Raw genomic sequence first — 23075 nt, 5'->3', positions numbered from 1 at the left:
CAGCCGGCGCGGCCCTCCAGGAAGGTATCACAGCCAAACAGATCACCAGGTGTAGCTTCTAGAAACCAGCTGCCGTCATCCTGTGCTCAACTTTTGAGTATTTTTTTATGTGTTGTTCTCTGCCATCTTTTTTTTTTTTTTTTTTTTTTTTTTTTTTAATAAGGTTTATAAAATATTCACTTTAAAATTGTGTTCATTCCTAAAGTAAATAGCGATTAATCTTCAGGTAAATGTAACATTTTGAATTGGGGGAAAAGCATGCCTGCATAAGAAGCAGAAGTAAGATCGACAGTGTGGAGGACGGATACTCAGGCAAAGCACACCCACAATAGCAATAAATAAGATAACTCATTTGCTGGACTTGTGATTGGTTTCCTGTTTCATTAATTGCTTTATCTCATAACTAATGAAATGCCCCGACTTCTCTTGATGTAATAAAAGGCAGTAATAAACTCATTACTAATTAAATCCACTGCCACTCCTTTGGTTCTGGAGGACTGGAGGTGAGTCCAGCCCCGGGTCGTCTTCTGCTGAGGCTTCAGGCGTCGCTCTGAGCTGAACAGCCGACTGCAGATGTGTCGGTGTAGGAGACACGCTCCGTCTCTTCTGTGAGCTGAATAGATGATCAGCATGAGCCAAACTTGGATCCAGCTGCAGCACACACACCCACACACGCAAACAGTGGAGCAGCCACACACTTTGCCGACGTGCACACACAGGAGCAGACGTTATCTCCGAAAGAGAGGCAGGCTCGGCAAACATATCCATAACTGTAGATTGCAGCAGATGGGATGTCTTCTGATGGGAGATAGGTGACGTGTGTGTGTGTGTGTGTGTGTGTTCACTATCATCTAATCTGTGTTTTTGCAGAGCTCTCTTTTTATCTGTGTGGCCACATGCGTTTGTGTGCCTTCCCCACATTTCTATAAAGCACATTCTCATTTGTATTCGCCTCTATGAGCACCCATCTTCTTCTGTTCGCTGCGTTTATGTGTGGGTGTTTGTCGTGCGCGCTCATTTGTCGGAGCGCAGCCAGGATATGGCCTCGGGGCTGCTGGGGGTATTAGGGACTATTTTTTAGCAGGGAAGCGGATTAGCAGAGCGCAGGGAACGGCGTGGCCGAGGCTGATTTTTCTGTCAACAGCCTCAGTTATCCCTCAATCCCTCCCTGTGAGGGAACTGGGACCGCACTCTGAGCTGCGCCTCGGGCTCACAAAGGCACACAAACACACAAAGATCGAGTGCACAAGAAAAAAAAAAAGGAGAAAGAAAGAGAAGCAACTAAGGGAACGAAGGGACAAAATGGAGAGAGTTGTGGAAGGGAGATGAGGAAATTGAGAAAGAAATAAAGTAAGGATTACGGAGTTTTTCATTATGATCATCAGAACATGTGAACTAAGCTCAAATATAGACTGCAGGCTTCCAAATCCTTATTACTGGCATCTAAATACTCAAACAGAGCTATTTTAACGCCTGCGTGAGAGCACCGCGTTTTCTGCATGATGCGTGTGGGTGGCTGAGAGTGTGCATGAGCAGTCTGCTCATACATACCGTCAACAAACTATCTCAGCATCCAGAGCTTGCTGCAGGGCTCTTCACCCACACACGGCTTTCTTCACAATCATTTTCATCATATGCACAAACGTAAAAACGAAAAAGTGCTCCCCACATTGCCGCGCCGTCTAACTCTGAATGAATAATGTGTGTCCCAGGGTGTGGAGCGTCCGCTACAACCACAGCCACGACCAGCTGGTGCTGACAGCCAGCAGCGACAGCCGTCTCATCCTCTCCAATATGGTGTCCATCTCCTCGGAGCCATTCGGACACTTGGTGGACGACGAGGAGCTCAGCGAGGGGGAGGACAACCACCAGGAGGACAAGTAAGAACAACTCTGGGAGTTTTAACAACTTATTAGCAGCGGCACCTAGCCTGAGCAGTCTGGTTTAAGCTGGTGGTTGGTGGGTTTTTAGAAGGAAGGAACATGGGATTTTATTTTTAATAAGAAGATTATTAAAGTAAACGTGAGTAACAGAAATGAAAGAAGTTGAGTGACATCAACGAATTAATAACACCTGACACCCAAATGAGCCTTTTTGAAGGAAGCCGTAACCAGTCCTTTATTGGTAGACTTGTTGATGTGCTGGGCTCCATTATCAGATTTAAAGCTGATGAAATCAAATTATATTTAAGCAGTCAGCAAATACCATCATTTTTACATGTCTTTTTCAGTTCTATTGAGTCTCGTAGCTCGCAATGGCTTTATTAATATGAATTTCCAAGGCCAAGAAATGTGTAAAAAATGGACGAAAGGAAGAGGGAGAACACAAAGGAGCGGAGGAATACTACCAAAAATACGAGATTATTTTAATAATGCCATATTTGTGCATCACTGTATAGCACAATGTTACCCGAGACAAAGATAATCATAGTTAAGTCTCCAGCTCTAATTCAAGTTTATGAAACAAAAATAAAAAAATATATTGTATCCAGGTAGGAGGAAAGTAGTGAAAATAAGTTTCTTTGAGACTTAAACCAGCACCCTGCAGAGTGATTTAAATGCACTTTGTGTTTGAGTGCCAGCAGACTACTCACGACAAAATCTGTAGTTTGAACCACTTAAACTATCTACGTATTCTAGTGGATGTTGCAGTTTGTGCTCTGGATCTGACTGGCATTATTTCTTTGATGCCTGAGGCAATTGGTCTTCCTGTATCTTCCTGTTAATCGTTTTATTAGAAAGCTTACTCACGTAATCCAGAATCATCTCGTAGATTGTAGCCACAGCTGTAGAAGTATGACAGATGTTGCAAGGCTCTGGTCAGTCTCCAGGTTTCAATTAGATCGAAATGCTGATCTGGAACTTTGGGGAAACCCACAATTTCCTCTACAATGTAGAAGAAATGTAATTACTGCTGTCTGTTGCTGCCAGATCTTCTTTTACAAGCCACTGAATCATCCAGTGTACTAAGTTTCTTTCTCAGTTTTTTTTTTTTTTTTTTTTTTTTTTGTCTTAAGCTAACACCCATTGGGGTAACAAGTGAACATTTTGGGGCTGACAATCGAGAGGTTTCACCTTTAGGGTCAGATCTGCTCTAATCCTTCACAAAGGCTTAGAAGGGGAGTCATTGCACAGACACAAGTCTTCATCAGGATCAAGAAAAAAAAATTCTCTGCTTTTCTGTCTTTAGTTGTGTAAAGGGTCTAATGAAACAAACTGAGATACTCAAGACTGTAAGGAAATATGCAGTGTATATCTGAACTTTTTTCCTCCTAAGATTAAAGCTGACAGCCAGAACCCCTCTGACTCACAACACTTTGAAACTCTCAGTGATAAAAAGGAAAATATTAAAAATGTGTTACTGTCAAAACACTTCGGGAGACTTTTTCTATCTCTGTAGAGTTAACAGAGTTGATTTGGAAAAAGTCAGGAAAATCCTCTGTAATTGTTACTGTTCACTGCTGTCCAAATCTGCTGCAGTCCAACATCCATTATGGTCCCCCTCTCAGCCATAACTACCAGCTCTTACACTCAATGGCCAACTCTCATCCACAATTATCAACTCTTCTTCCTAATTACCAGCACTCAGCTTTACTTTTAACCCTTTCTCTGTGGCTGTTGTTGACCTACCGTCCATATGTCCTACTCAGCAGTACCTTAACACAGCGTTCAATCCTCCACCTGCAGCCAGGACATCTGGGATGAAGATTTTTTTTAAAGGAAAGAAAATAAAATAATGTGTAGGCTTTTGTAGGATTCAATGAGATAAGCTAGTTTAAGATTTCATCACAATCAATTATAATTAGAAAGTGTCGTATCTTTTTTTTTTCTTGCAAATTTTAGGTAAATCTACTTGAAGGGAGTTGCTCATTTATAGTTGTTCTGGATATTTGATCTCATATAAAAGTCATAAAAAGTCTGAAAACCAGAAGTTTATACTCTGGTTCCACGGCAAGGGAGAAAGAGAGAAAAAGAGGACATAGGCAGGGAATTATCTTTAAAAAAATAAGCATTTTCATCAGTTTTATCAAGGCAAGTCCTCCTCATTGGATAAAAAAAACAACTTCCTTTTAAATTATAAAACTTTGATTTTATATACTAGCCCAAGACTGTTTTTTTTTTTGTTTTTTTTTTTAATATGGCTCCTCAAAATTAATTTTCAACCACAAGTTTTCACTTAAAGATTCCTAAATATGTGGCCCCAGCCGTGTGATCTATGGCAGTCTGTCGGTGGTTAAACTGTGCAGTCACATTATCCCTAAAAGCTCTCGATCCCTGGTGTAACTGAGACCAAGCCCAGTATTTGTTAGGATCACTCAAGAGCTCCCACTTGTGCTCTCTCTTCCTGTTCTTTCCCACTAAATGTATACAAGTGACACATTTAAGAGCGATTTTATTTTAGGCCGCCGTCCAGAGGGAGCAGCTACTGTCAGAGTAAAAACGTAAATGTGTAAAATAAATCCAAATGTTTAAATCATTGTTTTCCCCCTCAGGAACACTTACAGCCTGGGGGGTTTGAGGGGAATTTAAGCTGGCAGTGATACTGGATCATATTCTTGAATTGTTATTTATTGCCTTGGTATTGTAGCAGCAGCTAGCAGAAATGTGTAAGCACTGACCATGTTATTGGTTGGCAGTTTTGTTTTTTTTATATTATTCATAATTTAATACCCAAATTTAATGTTTGATAGTTCAATTTAACTCCTGAAAGTTTTGTGGAAATAAAGTGAATAAAATAAAATAGTAAATCTGCTGTTCTTCCCCTTGCTAATGGGGCTGTTGAGACTTGATTTTATGAATGCCATTTAATACTCAAGACATTTTCACAAACTCAATCTGCAGAATGCTGCTTTTGACAGAAAGCAAATCGTGAAGCACTCCTCTTCAGTGTCTTAGATATTTCTGTAACGTGTTTTTGCGCTGCAGGAGTAAGGAGCCCCTAAAAGACAGCGTGGTGTCCACCTACGAGGAGCACGAGGACAGCGTGTACGCAGCAGAGTGGTCGTCGGCCGACCCATGGCTGTTTGCATCGCTTAGCTATGATGGACGCCTGGTCATCAACAGGGTTCCCCGAGCTCTTAAATACCGCATCCTGCTGTGAGAAAGAGAGCTACCCCACAAGCGTGACTAATACTTTGTCTGTTGTTCTGTAAATATCTAAGTCCGGATGTTGTATCATTGTAAAGAAGGAAATATCTTGCCAATTACCATTGAAGTAAAGTCTTTGAATCAAAGTGTGCCTAATTTTTGAGCTCTTAAAGTTTTATCTGCTGACCAAATCTGTGTGCTAACAGATTCCAGACTTGCATGCATTTCTGTTCCAATGCAACTGATTCAAAATGTCCAACAGGACCCAACATTTGAACAAAGTGTTGCCAGATTTGATTTATTTCATTGTCACGTTTTTAGATACCTGAGAAGTTTAATGAAAACAAAGTAATACTATGCAATTCCTCAAAGTCTACCGTAGAAATACCAGTTACCATAAACTGTTTAGGGATAGACTTAATTTCTCCATCTGGTAGAGGACGACCTTCATAAAGCACTACTGATACTCGTCTTAAATTACCACAATGCATTTGGTTGATTCAAACTTGCGTAACGTCAGAAAAACATAATGGTTATAATTTTGTCATACCCATTGTCTGCAATAAACATGAGAGGGTAAAAGGAACACTTTTACATTATGTTTTTCATTGTACTGAAATATGAGAAAGATCTGGCAAATTAAAGTACTCTTAGTTTCACATTGGTTTATACTGGGCTTACATAGAAACAAATCAGAATTTTTTAGATTTGTATGCATTTATTTGGTTAAAAAAAAAAGTAATCTCATCCTCATAGAAAAATACAAACAGATCAAGAATACTAAATAGATGTTTGCCTAAATTATTTACAACCCCTCCATTAGAGAACATTAATTATACAATAAAGCAAAAACAAACGAGAAGAAACTCATCTGGTTTTGGACCGCTTTATTCATGAAGAACAGACTTAACACACATGAAGGAAATGTCAGGAAATGTGCAAGAAGTAACTCTGATCAATGTCACTTATATATATATATATATATATATTTTTTTTTTTTTTTTTTTTTTTTCTGTCAGTTTTTCACCTAAAATAAAATAAATGAGGAACATTAACCTGTTACCCGATCAGGAATTGAATTTGGCTGTGTGCAATTTGGTTTATAACAGCTAATGAGTTATTATTGTTATACATCTCATATTAATTATTACAATGTTCTTTTCAGTTACATTATTATTATTGCTATATATGTGTTACTTTTTGTGCTATGGTTTCTTGGTTTCCTATTTTTTTCTCTTTGCACGTATAGAAGCAGATTGTTATGTTTACGACGCATTAGAAGTGACTACAAAGCAATAAAGTTTATATATATATATATATATATATATATATATATATATTTTTTTTTTTTTTTTTTTTTTTTTCCAATCAATTATCACTTTGTAATAGGAAAACTAAATGGAACAATGTTAAAGTTTATGTGTAAGAAGCATAATTTAAAAAAATAATAATAATCTTTTGTGTCCTTCTCACTCCACCACATAGAGTTGACAGTCTCACTCCCACATAATCAAAACAATGAGTTAAATAATAAATATTCAGTGAGAATTTTGTGTTAAATAAATGGAAATGTATTTAAAGTATTTTCTCAGCTTAAACTGGACCAGCACTCAGTTTTAAACAAGTTTTGCACTCTTGCATCCTCACCTAATGAGCCGTACTCGTAACCTGTCAGTTTCCTGGAGCAAATAAGGATTAAATGTGTTTTATAAGCTGTGATCTTTAATTCATGCTTACCCGTCGTGATTGTTTTTGTAGATTTTCAGCAAATTGATGTTCTAATTTCATGAAGACTTCTTGTTGTCAACCCACAGATTGTAAAGTTAAAAATATTCCCTTGACTCACTGAAATTAAGTTTATTGTTTTCTTTTTTTTTCTTCTTTTTTTTTAATTTAGAAAGTTTGCTTGTGTAAAACAGATGCAGACAAATTACTCTTTCTGGTTGATGGGAAAACAAAACGAAAATCATTGATGCTAGCCTTTGGTAATGAGTCTGAGGCCCTCAGATTTTAGATGAACTAGTTTATAGTGTGAAAATATATTACATAGATACAAAACTAGGAGATATTCGGTTTTAACAGAGTGACATTTGTCCATTTTAACTCTGGAAATTTGTTTTTTTAAAGCTGCATAAAAAGCTGTTTGTTTTTGTTTATATTTGACATATTGAGAAACAAGATGAAATGATTTATCAGAGGCTTACATTTTGGAAGAAAAACCTTTTATTTTGACAGCTACGTGCAAACTGTTGAGACCCGCTCTACACCAGAGCCTCGTAGCTTGTTGCTGCAAAGATCAATTTTAGTCTCATTTTACCATCACAATGTAAATCCTAAACAAGTTTGGAGTTGAGTAAACCCAAGAAGTGAAGCACAAGTTTCAAGAATGTCAATGTCAGATAAATTCTCATTTTATCTAATGAGAATTGCTGAAGGTACAAATAGAACTTTATTTTTTAAAATGTTTCTCCTCCACGTTATTACTGTACTCAAATGAAAGGTTTGATTTTTGATATGAGACAAATTTATGACAGGCTTTCTACCCGTCTTCACCATTGCTGCCGTTAGGTGTGGAGTGTGCCGTCACCGTACCGCCAACCAGTGTCTCGGCCCTGATTTTATAATGAATGCAGCCACACAACTCTAAAAGGCTTCAGGGAGAGGCAGCTTAATTCATTACTCAGATCTCAAAATTGCTGTTGATTTTGTGTCTATTGATTTTTGAATTAACTTTCAAATAGTTTTATTGATTTTACTGGGAGTGCTTCTGTCCAATACAGACTTAAATGCTGCTGTAAATTCAAACTTAACAGAGCTACGATGCACGTTTACAGACAGGTGATAGAAATGATTTGCCATGGGTTTTTTTTTTTTTCTTCTGTCTTTTCATGAATTGAACATGGTATGTTATTATTCTGTCTGTTTTGCACCATCTGTATCTCGCTGCATTTTCACTCATCTCCCTCCTGCCATTCACATGCCCGCCTCCTCCGAGTCTGTAGGTGCTGCGGCTGGTCGATAGCGACAGTCCGAGCCTCTGTGATAGCGGACATCATCGACAGGCCTCTTAATTGCAGCTTGACTTCAGGGATCACACTTTCACATGCTCTCACACACAAGAGAAAGGGGGGAGGGAGGGGCATGGACACTTCATTATCATCAGGTCTGTGGCTGAATCCTGATTCTGTTTCTCCGACTGACCACAGGACCTGCTCACAGCGAGCTGCTATTACCCTGCAGCCAGGGATCCGAGTAGAAACGCAGCAATATGTCGTGTTGTTTTTAATCTGTACCAGAGTGTGAAAAAACCCGACAGAGAACAGCATGTGAATCTTTCTGCACATGTATAAACGGTGCGCGCGAAGGAGAGTCAGAGCTTTCCATCATAAGGAACTTCCAGCAGCTGATATGAGCTCAGCTTTGTGACCGATCGTCGATCCGTCTACTAATAACAGCCGAGTTTTTGCATTTGAATCAATGAGAGCATCTCTTTAGCATGCCTGAAAGCCTTTCCCGGGACAAATTACATTAACTATGATGCATCGATTGTCAATGGGGAGATTTGGGTACTTTATTGAAGGCAGTTTAAATATTCTTCCAGGGCACAAATAGAGCTGGAAACCAAAGCTTGGCATCCACATATGGGATTTAAATTAGTCATTTCGAAATTTTTGCTTAGTCTCCTAATGTCACTGGAGGATTTTAATCAGTAAAATGCCTTGGCAAAGTATCCCTATTCCTTTAGACTTTCTGTCGTTTGTCACATTACAATTATACATTTCTGTGCATTCATTAAGTTTTAATTTAACACATCAACACAAAGTACCACATAAGTGTAATGTGAAAGGGAAGCCATGTTTTTTTTCAACATTTTTTTTTTTTTTTTTTTACAAATTTAAAGTAGTATGGAGCGCATGTGTTTTCAGCCCTTAAATAAGATTCAGTGCCATCAGTTTCTTAAGTCACCAAAGCGGTAAACAAAGTCAAGATTATTATAAATACAGCTGATGGACTCAGAGAGGACATTGGTGAACAAGCAGAGTAGGGTGGTTAAACAGAACAGATGGAAGAAGCTGCTCTGGTCAGATGTGGCTAAAATAGACCTTTCTGCATGGAAAACGTTACGCGTAGAGGAAAACTCTACGAATAGAACATCGTAGAGTTTCCCATACAACTACGACGTTGTTTAAATCAGTGAGTGTTTGTGTTCACCAATGAAGTTCAGATTTTCATCTGTTAAGCTACTGATCTAGAATGCAGAACCCCCCAAAAAACTTGAGAATATCTATTTACTGTGTGCAATGGGTTAATGCAAAATCAGGCAACCGTCCTGCAGTCTTTGTTCTTTGACCCACTCTAATGATGAGCATGTACACACACTTCCATAAAAAAAACAAAAAAAACAAACACTTTTTGATGAAAGTAAAAGTATCTTTATGCATTCTGGGCTAAATATAGAAAATGGCCATATTGACATAAAACTGGTGTTTTATTTCTGATATATATATATAACTTCTGCTCATTGTGTCTTTCAGTAAATATTTTTACTGACTCTGGGACATGACACCCACCGTATGAATCATATCACTAAGAAGTGAGTCTCTGCGTAGCATCTTGAATGGAGGTAATGGCACCTGAGGGTCACCCGGGTGTTGTTCTCAGAGGGTGGAGGCGGAATTGGATTCAGCGGCTGTGGAAATGAAATAGAAAAAAAATTAGATTTCATTTAATTATTTATTCATGTCGGCTAAGCAATATGGAGCCACCTGGGGTGTGTGTATGTTTGTGTGGGAGGGTGGGGGGGGGCTTCAGGTGATTATTACCTTTGAGAATTTGCCTCATTTGCATGGAGGGGAGTTTATATGACCCCCTTGAAATGAAAATTATTCACAAACACGCCGCTCCCTGCAGAAAGAGGAAGGAGAAAGACAAAGAAGAGAAAGTGGCTGGTGGTGAGAAAGACTCCCGTGGGAGAAGACGAACTGCAAATGTATGTTGAGGATTGAGTGAAGGAGAGAAGAGACAGGGTAAATGATGAGTTAATGACTTCCAGATTCATGCAAATCCCTCGTTTTCTGTGTCCATTCTCAAGCGTCTGTGAGTTTTTCATGAGAATACGGGTGATTTCAGAGCTGGAGGAGACTCCAAACGTGAAGATTTTACAGGACCGGAAACTAAAAGTAAACAAAGCGTGTGAAACAGGCAGGAATTTACCGTACAGGGGAATTGGCCTGGCATAAAATCAGTTAGCTGTTAACCTAGTTGCACCCGAGCCGCAGAGCGAGGAGCGTTTCTCAGGCTCTTAGCTCCGGAGCAGAGGAAGCCCGGATGAAACACAGTCCCATCACGTTTGATGTTGGCTTGGCGCTTGCAAGGATGACTACTTAACACTGACAAGCAGCCTGTAGTCGAGGAGGAGGAGGGGGGGCGGGGGGGAATCTTCTGTGCGCCGTAAGCTACTTATTTACTACCCGAGGAGATAAACTACTTTAGAACGGGAGAGAACATGAAGCCATCCCTGATGTTACAGGAGGAGCCTCTGCCTGTTTTTGGGGTTATGTTTGCGAAGGGAATTGAACGGCCTTTTGCCAAAGCTGTGAAATGTTCTTTCCACGTCTCTTAAGCCACATCAAGTTTTTCTGCCTACAATTTATACAGGGATGAGACAAATACGACACCACAATGCGTATTTATTCATTTGTTTGTTTTTATTAGTTTATGTATTCATGCATGCATAAAAACACAAAAAATAATAATGTGTCTTTACATTTTACCTTCTATTTCACCTGTAAACATGCAATATTCAAATGAACCAAAACAAAGTAGTCTGACTTTTCTGTAGGCTCACATCTTGGATATTTCACCACAAAGTTTTGTTTTTAACAAGAAGCACACAACTTTATTTTTTTTTTTCTTAGACTATAAAACCTTTTAGAGTCCTTTTTTAGAAACAGGAAATGGGCCACTCTTCCTTGAAAAATGCTGGCCAGGAGTCTAATGAGTTTGTGGATCCAGGTCAACTTTTGAGTGCTGGATGTTTGGGGTACAATTTACTACGAAATTAAAATGAAAGCACCAACTATATTTAATAAAAGATGAATACTTTGTGTTGCATGTGACATTTTCCCCTTTTTTTGTGAGGATTTTATTTTGTCAGTGGAAACCTTGCCCTAAAAATCTGCCTCAACCTTCTGAGCTGGGGAACAAAATCTGTGCCGTTCTTCAGCTATGACTTTGGACACACCTGTCCCAACTGTTTGCGCTCTATGAGAGGGTTGTTTCCATCTATTTTGCATGTTTTAAGTTTTCTACATCATCATAAACGGATTAAAACTTTGGGTTAAAGTTGCCAATTCCTTCCAAATACCTTAGTTTTCGTTGAACTGACCTTCCTCATTGTAGATTTACTGGAATGATGTGTGATCTGTGTTGTCTACTCTACCTTCCATGGTGTTTTTTTTTCTTTTTTTAGATTAATGGCAAGAAAAAAATTCCTCCAAAAAAAAAAAAAGTAATAATGGTGAAACAATGACTATGCCCAGCAGTCAAATAAACCCAAGCCCTGAGGTCAACAACCCTGTGCTTCACATTTGGCATGCAGTTTAAAAATAAGAAATAAAAAATTGAAAAAAGATTTTTGCGTAGACTTGGATTTTATTTTCATTGTTCTCATTTTTTACATCCTTTTTTTCTTACCCAGCCTTTGGCCACAACTTTATTGGTCCTGAAAACCTCACAACTCTTTGAATTTCTAAGGTGTTTAAGGGATCAATAAATTTCAATATTTATAGCCGATGTCATTCATCTGAAATCAACCTTCCCTTCCCGCTGAATGAGTGAGAAAAGAAGGTCCGGAGAACAAGACTCTATCACGGTGTGTCTATTTTCTTCCTCTGGCCTTATTATTCCTCAATTATGGAACAAGCACAGAGTCTATCAGTGTTATTTATGAGCCTTTGCTACCACAACACACTTATAATTACCTCTCCAAAACCATAATTGTGCTCATTTCTCACATCCAGCTTAGACACCCGCCACCCAGTTGCCCTCCTACTCTCTCAGTTCCGATTTTGAGACATTTTGGATCAGATTGTTCGTTGGGATGCAGTACGTAACAACAAGTTTAAAGAACTAATTTAGAACTGCTTGATCAACATATCGTGTGATTTCGAGTGATCTAATATTCCGATTTGCAGAAAAAGTCAGCGTTTGTGTGTCAGGCTTTTGGAATGCGATTGGCCAGAGACTGAAATAACCGCTGAGCCCGTCACCGGCGTCCCAACGATGCAGACTGACAGACTGTACGTGTTTGATCATTGGTGCGTGGCTGGGGGACAGAGCAGGAGCAGGGGCCGTAGCGACTCTCAAACCTTTTTGTCAATCACCAGCCAGCGAACGGCTCACCATGAAATCCATTAAAACCAATTTAGCAAGAACTGCACAGCTCGGAGCTCCTCTCCAATCCATGGGAAATTAATGATGGTTTTCAAAACTTTGGAGCTTTGAGTTTTTGGCTGAATATATATAATTTTTTTTTAGAGTTTGAGGTGTCATTAAGTATTATATGGTAAAAAGAGTTCACTGTGGGAGGCAGTTTTTATTTTTTATTTTTGTGGAAATATGTGCCCTTTACACTCATTTTGTTTCTTTAGTGTAGTTTTGATGTTTCTTATTTGTTGAAGTGCAGCTTTGTTGATTGTTAATAATGGAGATTTCCAAGGCAAAAAACTAAAAACCAGATAATTATGTACTCTATAAAATAGGGTTACTGTTCATATGAATATTTAATTTTATCATAAGGCCATCAATGCTGTTAAGTGCCACCAGTCCCTCCTGCAACAAAACATGTTATTATTAGTCTAAAACGTTAAAGTTGTCCAAATGTCTCTTTAGATGTTTTCCCATAATATAGTTAAAAGACACAGTGTATTTAATGTGTTTCCTTAAAAGAGTTGCACAAAGTATCACAAATATATAATCATCACAATATACATTATTCATATCACAGAGGACTATTGGGAGAGCAATAATTGTTGGTTAATATATTCCAGGTGTTCTGAACATACATTTAACACACCAATCTAATATTTAGTCACTTGGACAAGCATATGATCACATCAGAAACAAATGACAATGCACAATTGTCTTAGACAATTAGACAAAGAGTGATTGGAGCATGTGAGAGAAAGAGAGGAAAGAAGAAAATAGGCATCTTTCAAATGTTTACAGAAATCTGAGGGGCTATAAGGTCTGGCCTGAAAGTCTAAAACCTGCGAGAAATAATGAAACACCACATTTTTTTGGTTCCAACATTGTTGAGGAACTTCAGATACAATGCCATTGTGCAATCTCTCTGAAATCTCGAATAACTTCCTGTTTAAAGAGTTCGGAGTTGCCTTAGCTGAAGGAAGCCACCAGCAGCCACTGAAGCAGTTTGAAGTTTTGAATCCTGAAACCGACGAGGTGAGAATTACAGTCTCCAAGTCTGTAGGCATAGTTGGCAGCTGGAAAGTGGGGAACTGGCTGGTCCTGTCTGTGAAGGGAGCTAAGAGTTTTCTAAGGAATGCAAAAAAAAAAAAAAAGAAACCAAAAAGAAAAGTATTTCACAGCTTGCCTGGGAATATTTTCTGGAAGACGTAGCTGAGAAAAGGAAGGGAATCTGGATGATGAATGGTCTTTCTGTTTAGCTGCTTGTTGCACGTTTTACTCCTTTTTCAATGTCTGTGCTGTAATTAATGATCAGTCCATAAAAATCAAAATTATTGACGAGATATATGGTCAGAGAACTTATATATTCCCAAATTATGTCATATCAAAAGACAAAGTACCAGTTTTATCATGACAGTAGGCATATCAAGTATTAAGTGTCTAAAATTTTTTTCTTTCTCTTCACATTTACACAGAGAATGGAGGACAATTTATTGGTGACAAAAAATTACAAATTTATTTCTTACAGAAAAACTCATTGTTGTAGGATTTCTTATACTTTTTTTTGTTTGTTTTACCAAACATTAATGTGTCTGCAAGAAAATAAAAATGTGCAATATCAGTCTTCTTCTGCACACACGGTAGCTAATGTTGTGATTTAAAATGAATAATCTGCAATGGCAGTGAATTGATTTTTATAGTCACCAGAGTATAGGAGAGTGATCTGTAAACTACCTGTGTTTTGTATGTTTTTTTTGTTTTTTTTTGCTTTCTATGTGAGTGTTCCCCTGCAGTTTTCCTGTCCTCTCCTGACCCCTCGCTGTTCTTCTGTCATGCTGCTCGCTCACTCATCCGCTGATTCTTCACCCCTCTCCTCCTTGCTCATTCGCTCACATCAGACTTGTCATCTGGCGCAGCGCGCTCGGACACACTCATGGGAGCTGCCTGACCCAGATCTGTCTCCTCCTTTGCCCAGCTGACCACACACACACACACACACACGCACGCACGCACACACACACACACACACGGTCAGCCACAGATGCACTTGACATTTGGGTCGCTGACAAGACATCAGGTGAGGACAGAGGAGCCCAGGTGACAAGGAGAAGCAGTGAACCTTTGCCGTGATATTGCCCTAGTGAACCCCTGAACACAACGCACACACACACACACACACACACACACACACACACGCACACACACACACACACACACACACACACACACACGCACACACACACACACACACACACACACACACATCTCCACTCTGAATTAGCCTGTCAAGTGAGCAGGAATTGAGGTGGTTGCTTCTCAGCTCTGAAAACTAGGGAGTGACTTAATTTTCAGGTGGTTCTCTCCCACAACTTTGATCCAGGGGAGATACACGCTATTCCTTAGCTCACCAATATTAAACCTGAAGAACTGAAACACAGACTGAAAACGATCAAGTCTATAAAGGGATTGGAAATTAAGACTACTAAAACGCCAGAGGGGGTTTTATTCCTGCGAATACTTTTTACTAATCTGCTGACAAAGAAAGAAGACGCCATTTAAGCTTGAAATTTGTTTCTCAGCAGCACTTTTGTCTCAAAACAATGGATTTGATTACAATATAATTTGATGTTTGTGTCTCTGTAGTCAAATCAGCAGCTCCTAAGCTGAAAGTCAAACTGTATTATAAATCTTAACCAAAAAAAAAAAAAAAAAAAGTGCAGTGAAATATGATAAATAAAAGTTTTTCTTACTTTACAGCAGCAATTTGCAAACTCTGAACTCAGATCCGGGGGAGCACGGAGGAGCAGTGAGTAGCACTGTCACCTCGCAGCAAAAAGGAAGCAGGTCCTGGGTTCAAAATACGCCCTGAGGTCTTTGTGTATGGCGCTTGCATGCATGAGTTCTCTCTGATTTCTCTGGCCTCCTCCCACAGTCTTAAAACTTGACTGATCGGTTTATTGAATACTCTTAAAATTCCCCTTAGGGATGTGTGTGTATGTGTGTGTGTGTCCATGTGTGTGTGTGTTGTATTTGAGACAATGTAAAGACCATTTTTCTAGCACATAGTACATTGTGGGGACCGACTGCTTCTTATGGGGCCCGAAGTCCGGGCGCCATAGCAAGAAAGTCTGGTTTTAGTTTAGGTATGCACTGGTAATAGTTCATCTTGAGATAAAGGTCAGAGTTAGGCTATAAAAATGAATGGAAGTCAATGCAAAGTCCTCGCAAAGATAGAAAAACACACTGCGTGTGTGTGTGTGTGCCTTTGTATTTGATACATTATAAGGATTAATTTCCTAACACATACTATATATGTAGTTTTGGTTTGCTCCTCATCTGTTACAGAGGCAGCAAATGTTTGGTTTACTCAAAAATGTCCACCGAACAATAAGCAGATCTTTACCCGTACATACAGCGGGATACTAATTAGAAATCTCTCTTTTCAGAGAATTGTCTGGAGCTGCCTGATGAAATTTAGAAACAAGCAGGGTATTTTAAAATGTAACTATTTAATTTCATTACCCATTACTTAATATTATAAATTGCTCCACATAGTACATTTATTTAGAAATAAAAGTTTTAGTGACTTGTCTTTTTCAAGCTCTGAGGTGCTTTCGCTCATGTTTCTGAGAGTTGGTGGAAAAAGGTCCATTGAGCTCATGGTAGTAAATTCTGACCGGCAGACTAACCTGCCGCTGGTGAACACGTCAATCTTTGTCAATCAACAGCCCACGAACAGCGCCCCACGCAACCCATTAAAACCAATTTAGCCAGAGCGCCACAGCTCAGAGGTCCACGAACAGTCAACCCATGGTGAATTAATGATGGATTTTCAAAACTTTGGTGGTTTGACTTGATTGCTGGGTATTATTTCCAGCACCTACAGTGTCATTCATGATTACGTGCTGAAAAGGGAGCTCAGCGAGAGATCATTTTTGCAAATTCTATCCGGTCTGGGTTTTTCTTACTGTTTTAGTATTTATAAAGCAGTTTAGTTGTTGCTGTAAGTTACCGAAGAAACTGACTGACAGAGTGTTGTCTTCCAGTAAGGTATCATTTAACTTTTTCCTGCTTAAAAGTAAATTATTTTCCCATCATGGCCTGACATTCCGCAAAACTATTCTAATTTTGAACCTATGTCGGGGGGCAGTGACAATTTTGGAGTTAGTCCAAAGCACCCTATAAATCAGGGGTCCCCAAACTTTTTCCTGCGAGGGCCACATAGCTGTTCCTTTCTCTGGTCGGGGGCCGGTCTTAGTCTTTGGAGAAAGAAACCTTAGAAAATTCTTGCCGACGGGGGGGTGAGAAGGGCTGTTCTGTCTTTGAAACTGTCGAGCTACAGGGGGGGGGGAGCGCGACGACACATATTCGCGCTATTAGATATATTTTTACCCAGAATGCAAATGGAAAAAACCGTGAGTGAAACGGTGACTGGGACTGAGTAGTATATATTCCATTGAGGGAATGTTAGTTTCACATCTGCTCAAGCCCCCTGGTGGTTGAAGAAAAATCCACATATAAACCAGAAAATACAATATATGAAAAAAAACACTGAATGCTCTCTGGTATGAGCAGGCGGGCCGGATCCGGCATTGTTCAGGGGGCCAGACCAAATGACGTGGCGGGCCAGATCCGGCCCGCGGGCCGTAGTTTGGGGACCCCTGCTATAAATGGAAAATCCTTAGATCTGTTTTATGAAGAACGTGTTTTACACTTTATGCTTTACGCAGAATTGGTGCTCATGTAGAAAACTGCTTCTACTTCTGATTACATGCCAAAAAAATGTTAATGAAATCGGAGCCTCGGAAAGCCAGACTAAGTCAAGTGAGAAATTTTAGAGCTCAAATCAAAGTTGAAATCTTAAGTTATTGTTTTCCACTTTTTATTTTCAGCTGACATCTCTGTGGAAGTTTCAAAGTATGAAAAAGTATTTTCACCTGTTTTCTCCAAGGGGTTTGGGTATGAACAGACCTCAAACTTGAACGCTCATTTCAAAGTAGCTGGCAAAAGTCTAACTTACACCAAGCTTGCAAAAATATTGTCTCAGACCTGATCCCAAGCAAAACTACATGGTGCTGACAGGAAGTCAAGCTTTACTTGGCAACATCAACCTTTAACTCTCTACACTGCATCAACAACAGACTAAATGTCACGGAACAGACGACATACTGTAACTCTAATTCCTAATGGTGTAACTCTCCCAGAAAATGAGGACGAATTTCGTTCATCAATTCGCTGCTTCAAATTCAGCGGAATAAGAGCTAACATTTTCAAGGCTCACTAAAAGTACCACCAGCTGACAATGCACACTTTATAAGATCCAATGTGTGAACACAATGAGGTGGTGGCGCTTAAAGACCTCAGTTGTGATAAAGTCCAGAGTGCCATCGACTTGTGAGAGTCGTTTATCACTCCTTACCGATTTAATTGAGCTTGTGATTTCTCCTTCTGTACTCATGGAGTATGAAAATAACGTGACATTTTCGCCACTTGTAAATCATAACGTAAAGGATAAAATAATGTCTGGAACAGCAAAAATGAAGAGCCCGGCTGTAATTAACCTTAATCAACATAACAATTTGATAATCTTACCCTCCAGTGTGCATTTACCCACAACATTTAGCAACCTTTTCTTCTTGCTGTTGCGGCCACGTGACTGTGCATATTTAACCCTGACTGGGTGTAATGAATATTTGATGGAATATATGATCAAACTAAATTTAAATGTGCTTCCATTCCATGCATGCTCTGTATGTTTGTGCAGAGGAGGAGGAGGGGGCGGGGGGTCTCGTGTGATGAAATCTTCGGAATCTGGAAATGTGCCGGCCTTCGTGCCATCACACCCGAGCGTCGAGTCTTTCCGCCGGTCCGCTCAGCGGTGAATTAGCATCACATTCAAGCCGCCGGGAGCCTCATTCATAGCTGTGACAATCTATTCTCAGAGGTGCATGCTCCTTTATCCGCTGTGGCCTGTGTGTGCGTGTGTTATTGTGTGTCTGCCTGCTATAATAAGCCTCTGTCTCTGCTCCCTCCCGCCAGCCTTCCAGTTCCACTTCTCCGGGAGATGCGGGTGGAGGAGGAAGTGACCTATATAGACTGCATCTCTCTCTCTCTCTCGCTCTCTGTTCCTCTCTCTCTCTCTCTCTCTCTCCCTCCCTGTCGCTCTAGTCTGCACCAGCTTCCTGCGTCTCAACCATGTGTGTGCGTGAGAGAAAGAGAAAGTTGGAAGAGCGCATGAATAATTCAGCGGATGCCTGAACACGACCGCCTTCAATAAAACCATCCCCCTTAATGAGTCTTAATGACAGCCACGGCGTTGAGACAATCAAAGAGTGTGTGTGTGTGTGTGTGTGTGTGCCTGTATGCCTGCGTGTGTGTGCGTGTGTGTGTGAAGGCAGTGCGTGGGTGGGTATAGCATGGGGGAACATTGATGCCTGAATAACGGTGTGCATGTGTTGCAGTTCATGTGTTAGCTACAGAGCTGCCTTTGCCCCAGGCTCTGTCAAGGTTGCCCTGGGTAATACTACCTGAGACTTTGAAAAGAACATGAAAGCCGACTGCTCAGCAGGGGAGGTGAGAGGAGAAGCTTGCTGGGGTGGAGCATTTGAGGAGAAGAGTAGCAGCAGCATCCTCATCTCCCCTCGGCTCTTCGGGGTGTGCGTGTGGGTTTGAACTCCAGAATTACTTCATCCTTCCTCTCCCTCTTGGTGTTTACAGCATCAGTTTTTCTTCACTCGCCCGTCTTTGACCACGTGACTAGAACCCTCTCCTGCATTTGTAGGTTTTGTTTGTTTTGGTTTTTTTTTGTCTGCAGTGAAACATAATACACATAATTTACTTTTATTTTTGCTTCAGAACATATTTGGCAGTCTTACACAACTCTTGTCACCTTTGTTTAGGACCACAAAGGTATGAAAATATCCGACTCCGTGTTACATCACGGAGTAACTACATGTCTTGTGTTGATAGTACCCATGATCAGAACCTTAAAGCCTTTGGAGTTACTAGTGGAAATTCTTCACGAAGAAAGAGGAAGTCCAGTTGTTGCTTTCTATCTAAGCAATGAACTATGTTTATTGCCAATTCCTTTTGCTTGCAAATAGTCCATATTCATAAACTTCTGAGGCAGGAAATCAATTCTTTTGCTCTTTTTATTTTGCTATAACCAATATCAACTTGTGAAAGAAAGGCTGGTGTTTGGAGACTCGAGTCTGCAACTTAGACTCGAGCAACCCTTAAGTCATGACTTCGGAGTTGACTTAGATCCACGCCTTAAAGCCTTAAAATTTATTAGTGCGATTACGTTTTATCCCCCGCTATTAAGCGCACATTTTATAAAGACTTGTAATAGTTGGCTCAAATAAAAGTCACCTATATGTGATTAATTGAGGAACATTCAATTCATTGCTTTCTTTGAAAACAGTTTAATAATTATATTTTTAGTAGAGAACAATACCTAATTAATTTTCATAAACATTCACAGCTGTTAGTGATTATTTGTTCTTGTTAAATTGAATGAAAACTAAGGATAATTCATATTCACAAGTTAAATTAGGCATAAGGACAATACTCTGAATTCATTATCTTCAACAATGCAGCGTAGGTAACAGAGTAGATGGCAGACACTCGATGAGAGAATACTAATTTCACTTGGAAACTTGGGGTGAAAGACGCGAGGCTTAATTTCAAGCATCATCTCTGCAGTTTTCCTACATGCACTTGTCCCGATGAAGGTCATGATTAGGGTTTACTTTTCTGTACTCTGTGATTTTCTCTGAGTTTTTAGTTTATCTGCTTCCTTGCTTTCTTTTCTTTCTTTCTTTTTTTTAGACTTTTAGACTAAGCACATCATTTTCCCTAAAACACAAAATCCAACCTTTACAAAAAACATGGATAACGGAAGAAATACTGCTTCAGGTTCCAGTCTTTCTGTTTCATCTGGAATCCTTTGCAAGCTTAGCTCAGCTTAAACACTGGCTGTTGAAAAACAGCATGGTCAAAGCAAATCGTTGAGTTTGTGAAGCAGTAAAACTTTTTCTTTTTAATATTTCGCACGCAGTTAACCAGAAATGCACGGAATTGTGTTGTGAGGCAAATTATCATCGAGTCGCATCAAAAATTCAGAGTCAGCATGTTGGCAAAATGCTCCAGATGAAGACAGCACCCACTATTCCTGGACAAGCACAGCGAAAGTGTACAGTCACTTCATTGTGTTGTTGACTTTGCAGCAATCCCTCACACTTAGCATGCATGCAGCAACAGGCGAAAGAGGGAAAAAAAATCCCCTTTAACAGGGATAAACCTCCGCCAGAGCCTCCCTGCAGAGATGCGCTATTGCTAATGAGAACGCCAGAACAGAAAGACGATAAAAACCTTAAGTGAGAACACAAAATGTAAAACTGAAATAGCAACAAAATGCAATTTTCATCAGAAAATGAAAACAAAACAAAAAAAGAAAGTTCTGCAGTGTTGTACTGCTGTACTGTTATCACTAAAATACGCATCTGACATTTCATTAGGACCCGAGGAAGTGTGATATTCTTGTGCAAAAAGCACATGAATATTACCATTGAAGGAACATCATCTGCTTTCGGTGTTGTCTCTGTCTCTGCAAAACTGACATGTTACACTGAGTAGGTCTGAGTAAATGTCGTGCAAAGGCAGGAAAAGAGTAATCTCACCACATAGAATCTTAAAAAGATCACTTTAATTTGACTTGATGGCAGAATGAAAACACATCTCTTGGCTGTGGTACTTAATGACACAGCCCATCTCAAGGTCTGTCTACATACTTGTTAAATCAAATGAGTGTTGGAATCAAATCTCTGTTTTGTTCCCATTGGTTCTTGAAGTCACCTCCGTCAGCTGCCACTTTGCTTTTTATTCAGTGTCACGCAGAAGATTAGCAGATGTCGTATAATTTTTTGTTTTCAAATGTATGTTTTACACCGCTCTCAGCCAGCTTGATACGAGGTGCTTTTATAAATACACTTTAATTCATTTGCATATTACACACAATTTCCCACAGTGACCGAGGCAAAGAAAGGTTTCTCGTGTGTTTTGACATCAGAAACTGAAATGTCGGATTTTAACAAGCATGGATGGATGGATGAAATTAGTCCATATTGTTTCAGCATTTAGGTTTAATTCCATCCCGACTTACTACCTGTGCTCCACTGTGATTATTGCCTCACATTATTTACCCTGATACAACCACTGACGGTGTTCGAGAGTGTTTATCAATAGTTTTCCAACAAGTAAGAGATGCAAAAGTTCCCTGTCTCATCCTAAACTATGTGCCCTCAAACAATCCTGCCAATCAAATCTACAGACAGAGTGTCAACCTCAGGGCATGTATCGCTGTCAAAATCAGCAAAAGAAAAAAAAAAAAGATAATGCATTTTGAGGAGTCAGTTTTCAGAGTATGAAAACACGTTAAAAAGTAAATAAAAATATGGAAAGCTGAGAGGAACATTGTTATTATTTATTTAAATCCTTCATCACATGGTTGTTATTAAGATTCATCACTAAATGTATGGAACATACGAAATCCACGCTAATAAAGTGCAGTTTACTTTGATCTACCAGCAGTGGTGTGTTCTTTTTTTTTTTTTTTTTTCCTGGAAAGGCAAAAATCTGCAGTCTGATATGAAATCAGCTCTGATCCTGAACTCATTTCCTCCTAAAATATCACTTGCAGCCCTCTGACCCCGTGTTTTGTGTCCCTCTATCCGCAGCGTCCTGCAGCAGATGCTGATTCACCATCCATTGTAGCGTACAAAGCCACAGATGACCCTGTTGACACCAGCCCGGCTGTAGATAGAAGGAAACACAGCTGGTACGCTCGTGTCGCTGCCCAGACAGCTGTCCCACCGGAGGAGGGGAGTCTCCCCCCCACCAGCAATGATGGATGACTCGAACAAGTTTCACCATCAGACCCAAGCAACTTCTGGACTTTTCGGTTACTCAACAAAGACCAGTAAACACATACCTGTTAGCACAGTATGCTTCTTTAATATCGATGCATCGCTAAAGCCTGCAGCAGCAAAAAAGTTGTGCACAAGCATGATGGATAGCCAGTTATGAAATAAATCAGCTCATTGTGTCTTTATGATCGAGCTAAAGTCCTTCACTTGAGTGCAGACAGATATCTACATGCAGCCATGCTCTGGATCTGCTTTTTTTTTTCCACAAGTGAAGACATGACTTTACAAAGGTGATCCTTTTTAAAACAATAAACCCCCAGCACCCCTTCTTATACATTGATTTATCTTCATAGATTTAAGTTTGATTATCTGTTTCAAAACTACCAAGGTTTTTAAGTTAAAGCAGCAAAGCATCATTAGAAATATTTGTTTTATATATAGTGGCTTAAAATTTTGTCAAGCTACTTCAACAAAACTAGATTGTTTTTTTGGCAAATTAAATGTGAGTCACAATTGTGATGTGAAAAGTTCGCTTTCTGTTGCGCCTAGTGTTTTGGATGTTGGCCAAAAGGTTCAGTTTAGCGTTGTTGTTCTTTTTTACCTGAGGACCTACTTCCACATAGCTGCTGTGTCC

The 23075-nt window shown here is 39.6% G+C and overlaps 1 protein-coding gene across 1 annotated transcript in view; it reads left to right on the top strand.

The window, feature by feature from the left end:
- The window catches only part of eipr1 (EARP complex and GARP complex interacting protein 1), a 49766-nt gene extending 44533 nt beyond the window's left edge, over positions 1-5233 (top strand). The window contains exons 8-9 of the mRNA XM_014987437.2: positions 1713-1880; positions 4926-5233. Coding sequence (XP_014842923.1) covers positions 1713-1880; positions 4926-5100 — 343 coding nt within the window. The 3' untranslated portion in view covers positions 5101-5233. The remainder of the gene's footprint in view (positions 1-1712; positions 1881-4925) is intronic.
- Positions 5234-23075: the final 17842 nt, after the last annotated feature.

This window comes from Poecilia mexicana, unplaced genomic scaffold (genome assembly GCF_051168715.1).
Source record: "Poecilia mexicana isolate PSO_F unplaced genomic scaffold, ASM5116871v1 scaffold_22, whole genome shotgun sequence".
Taxonomy (NCBI): domain Eukaryota; kingdom Metazoa; phylum Chordata; class Actinopteri; order Cyprinodontiformes; family Poeciliidae; genus Poecilia; species Poecilia mexicana.
This window is presented reverse-complemented; position numbering and strand designations above follow the sequence as displayed.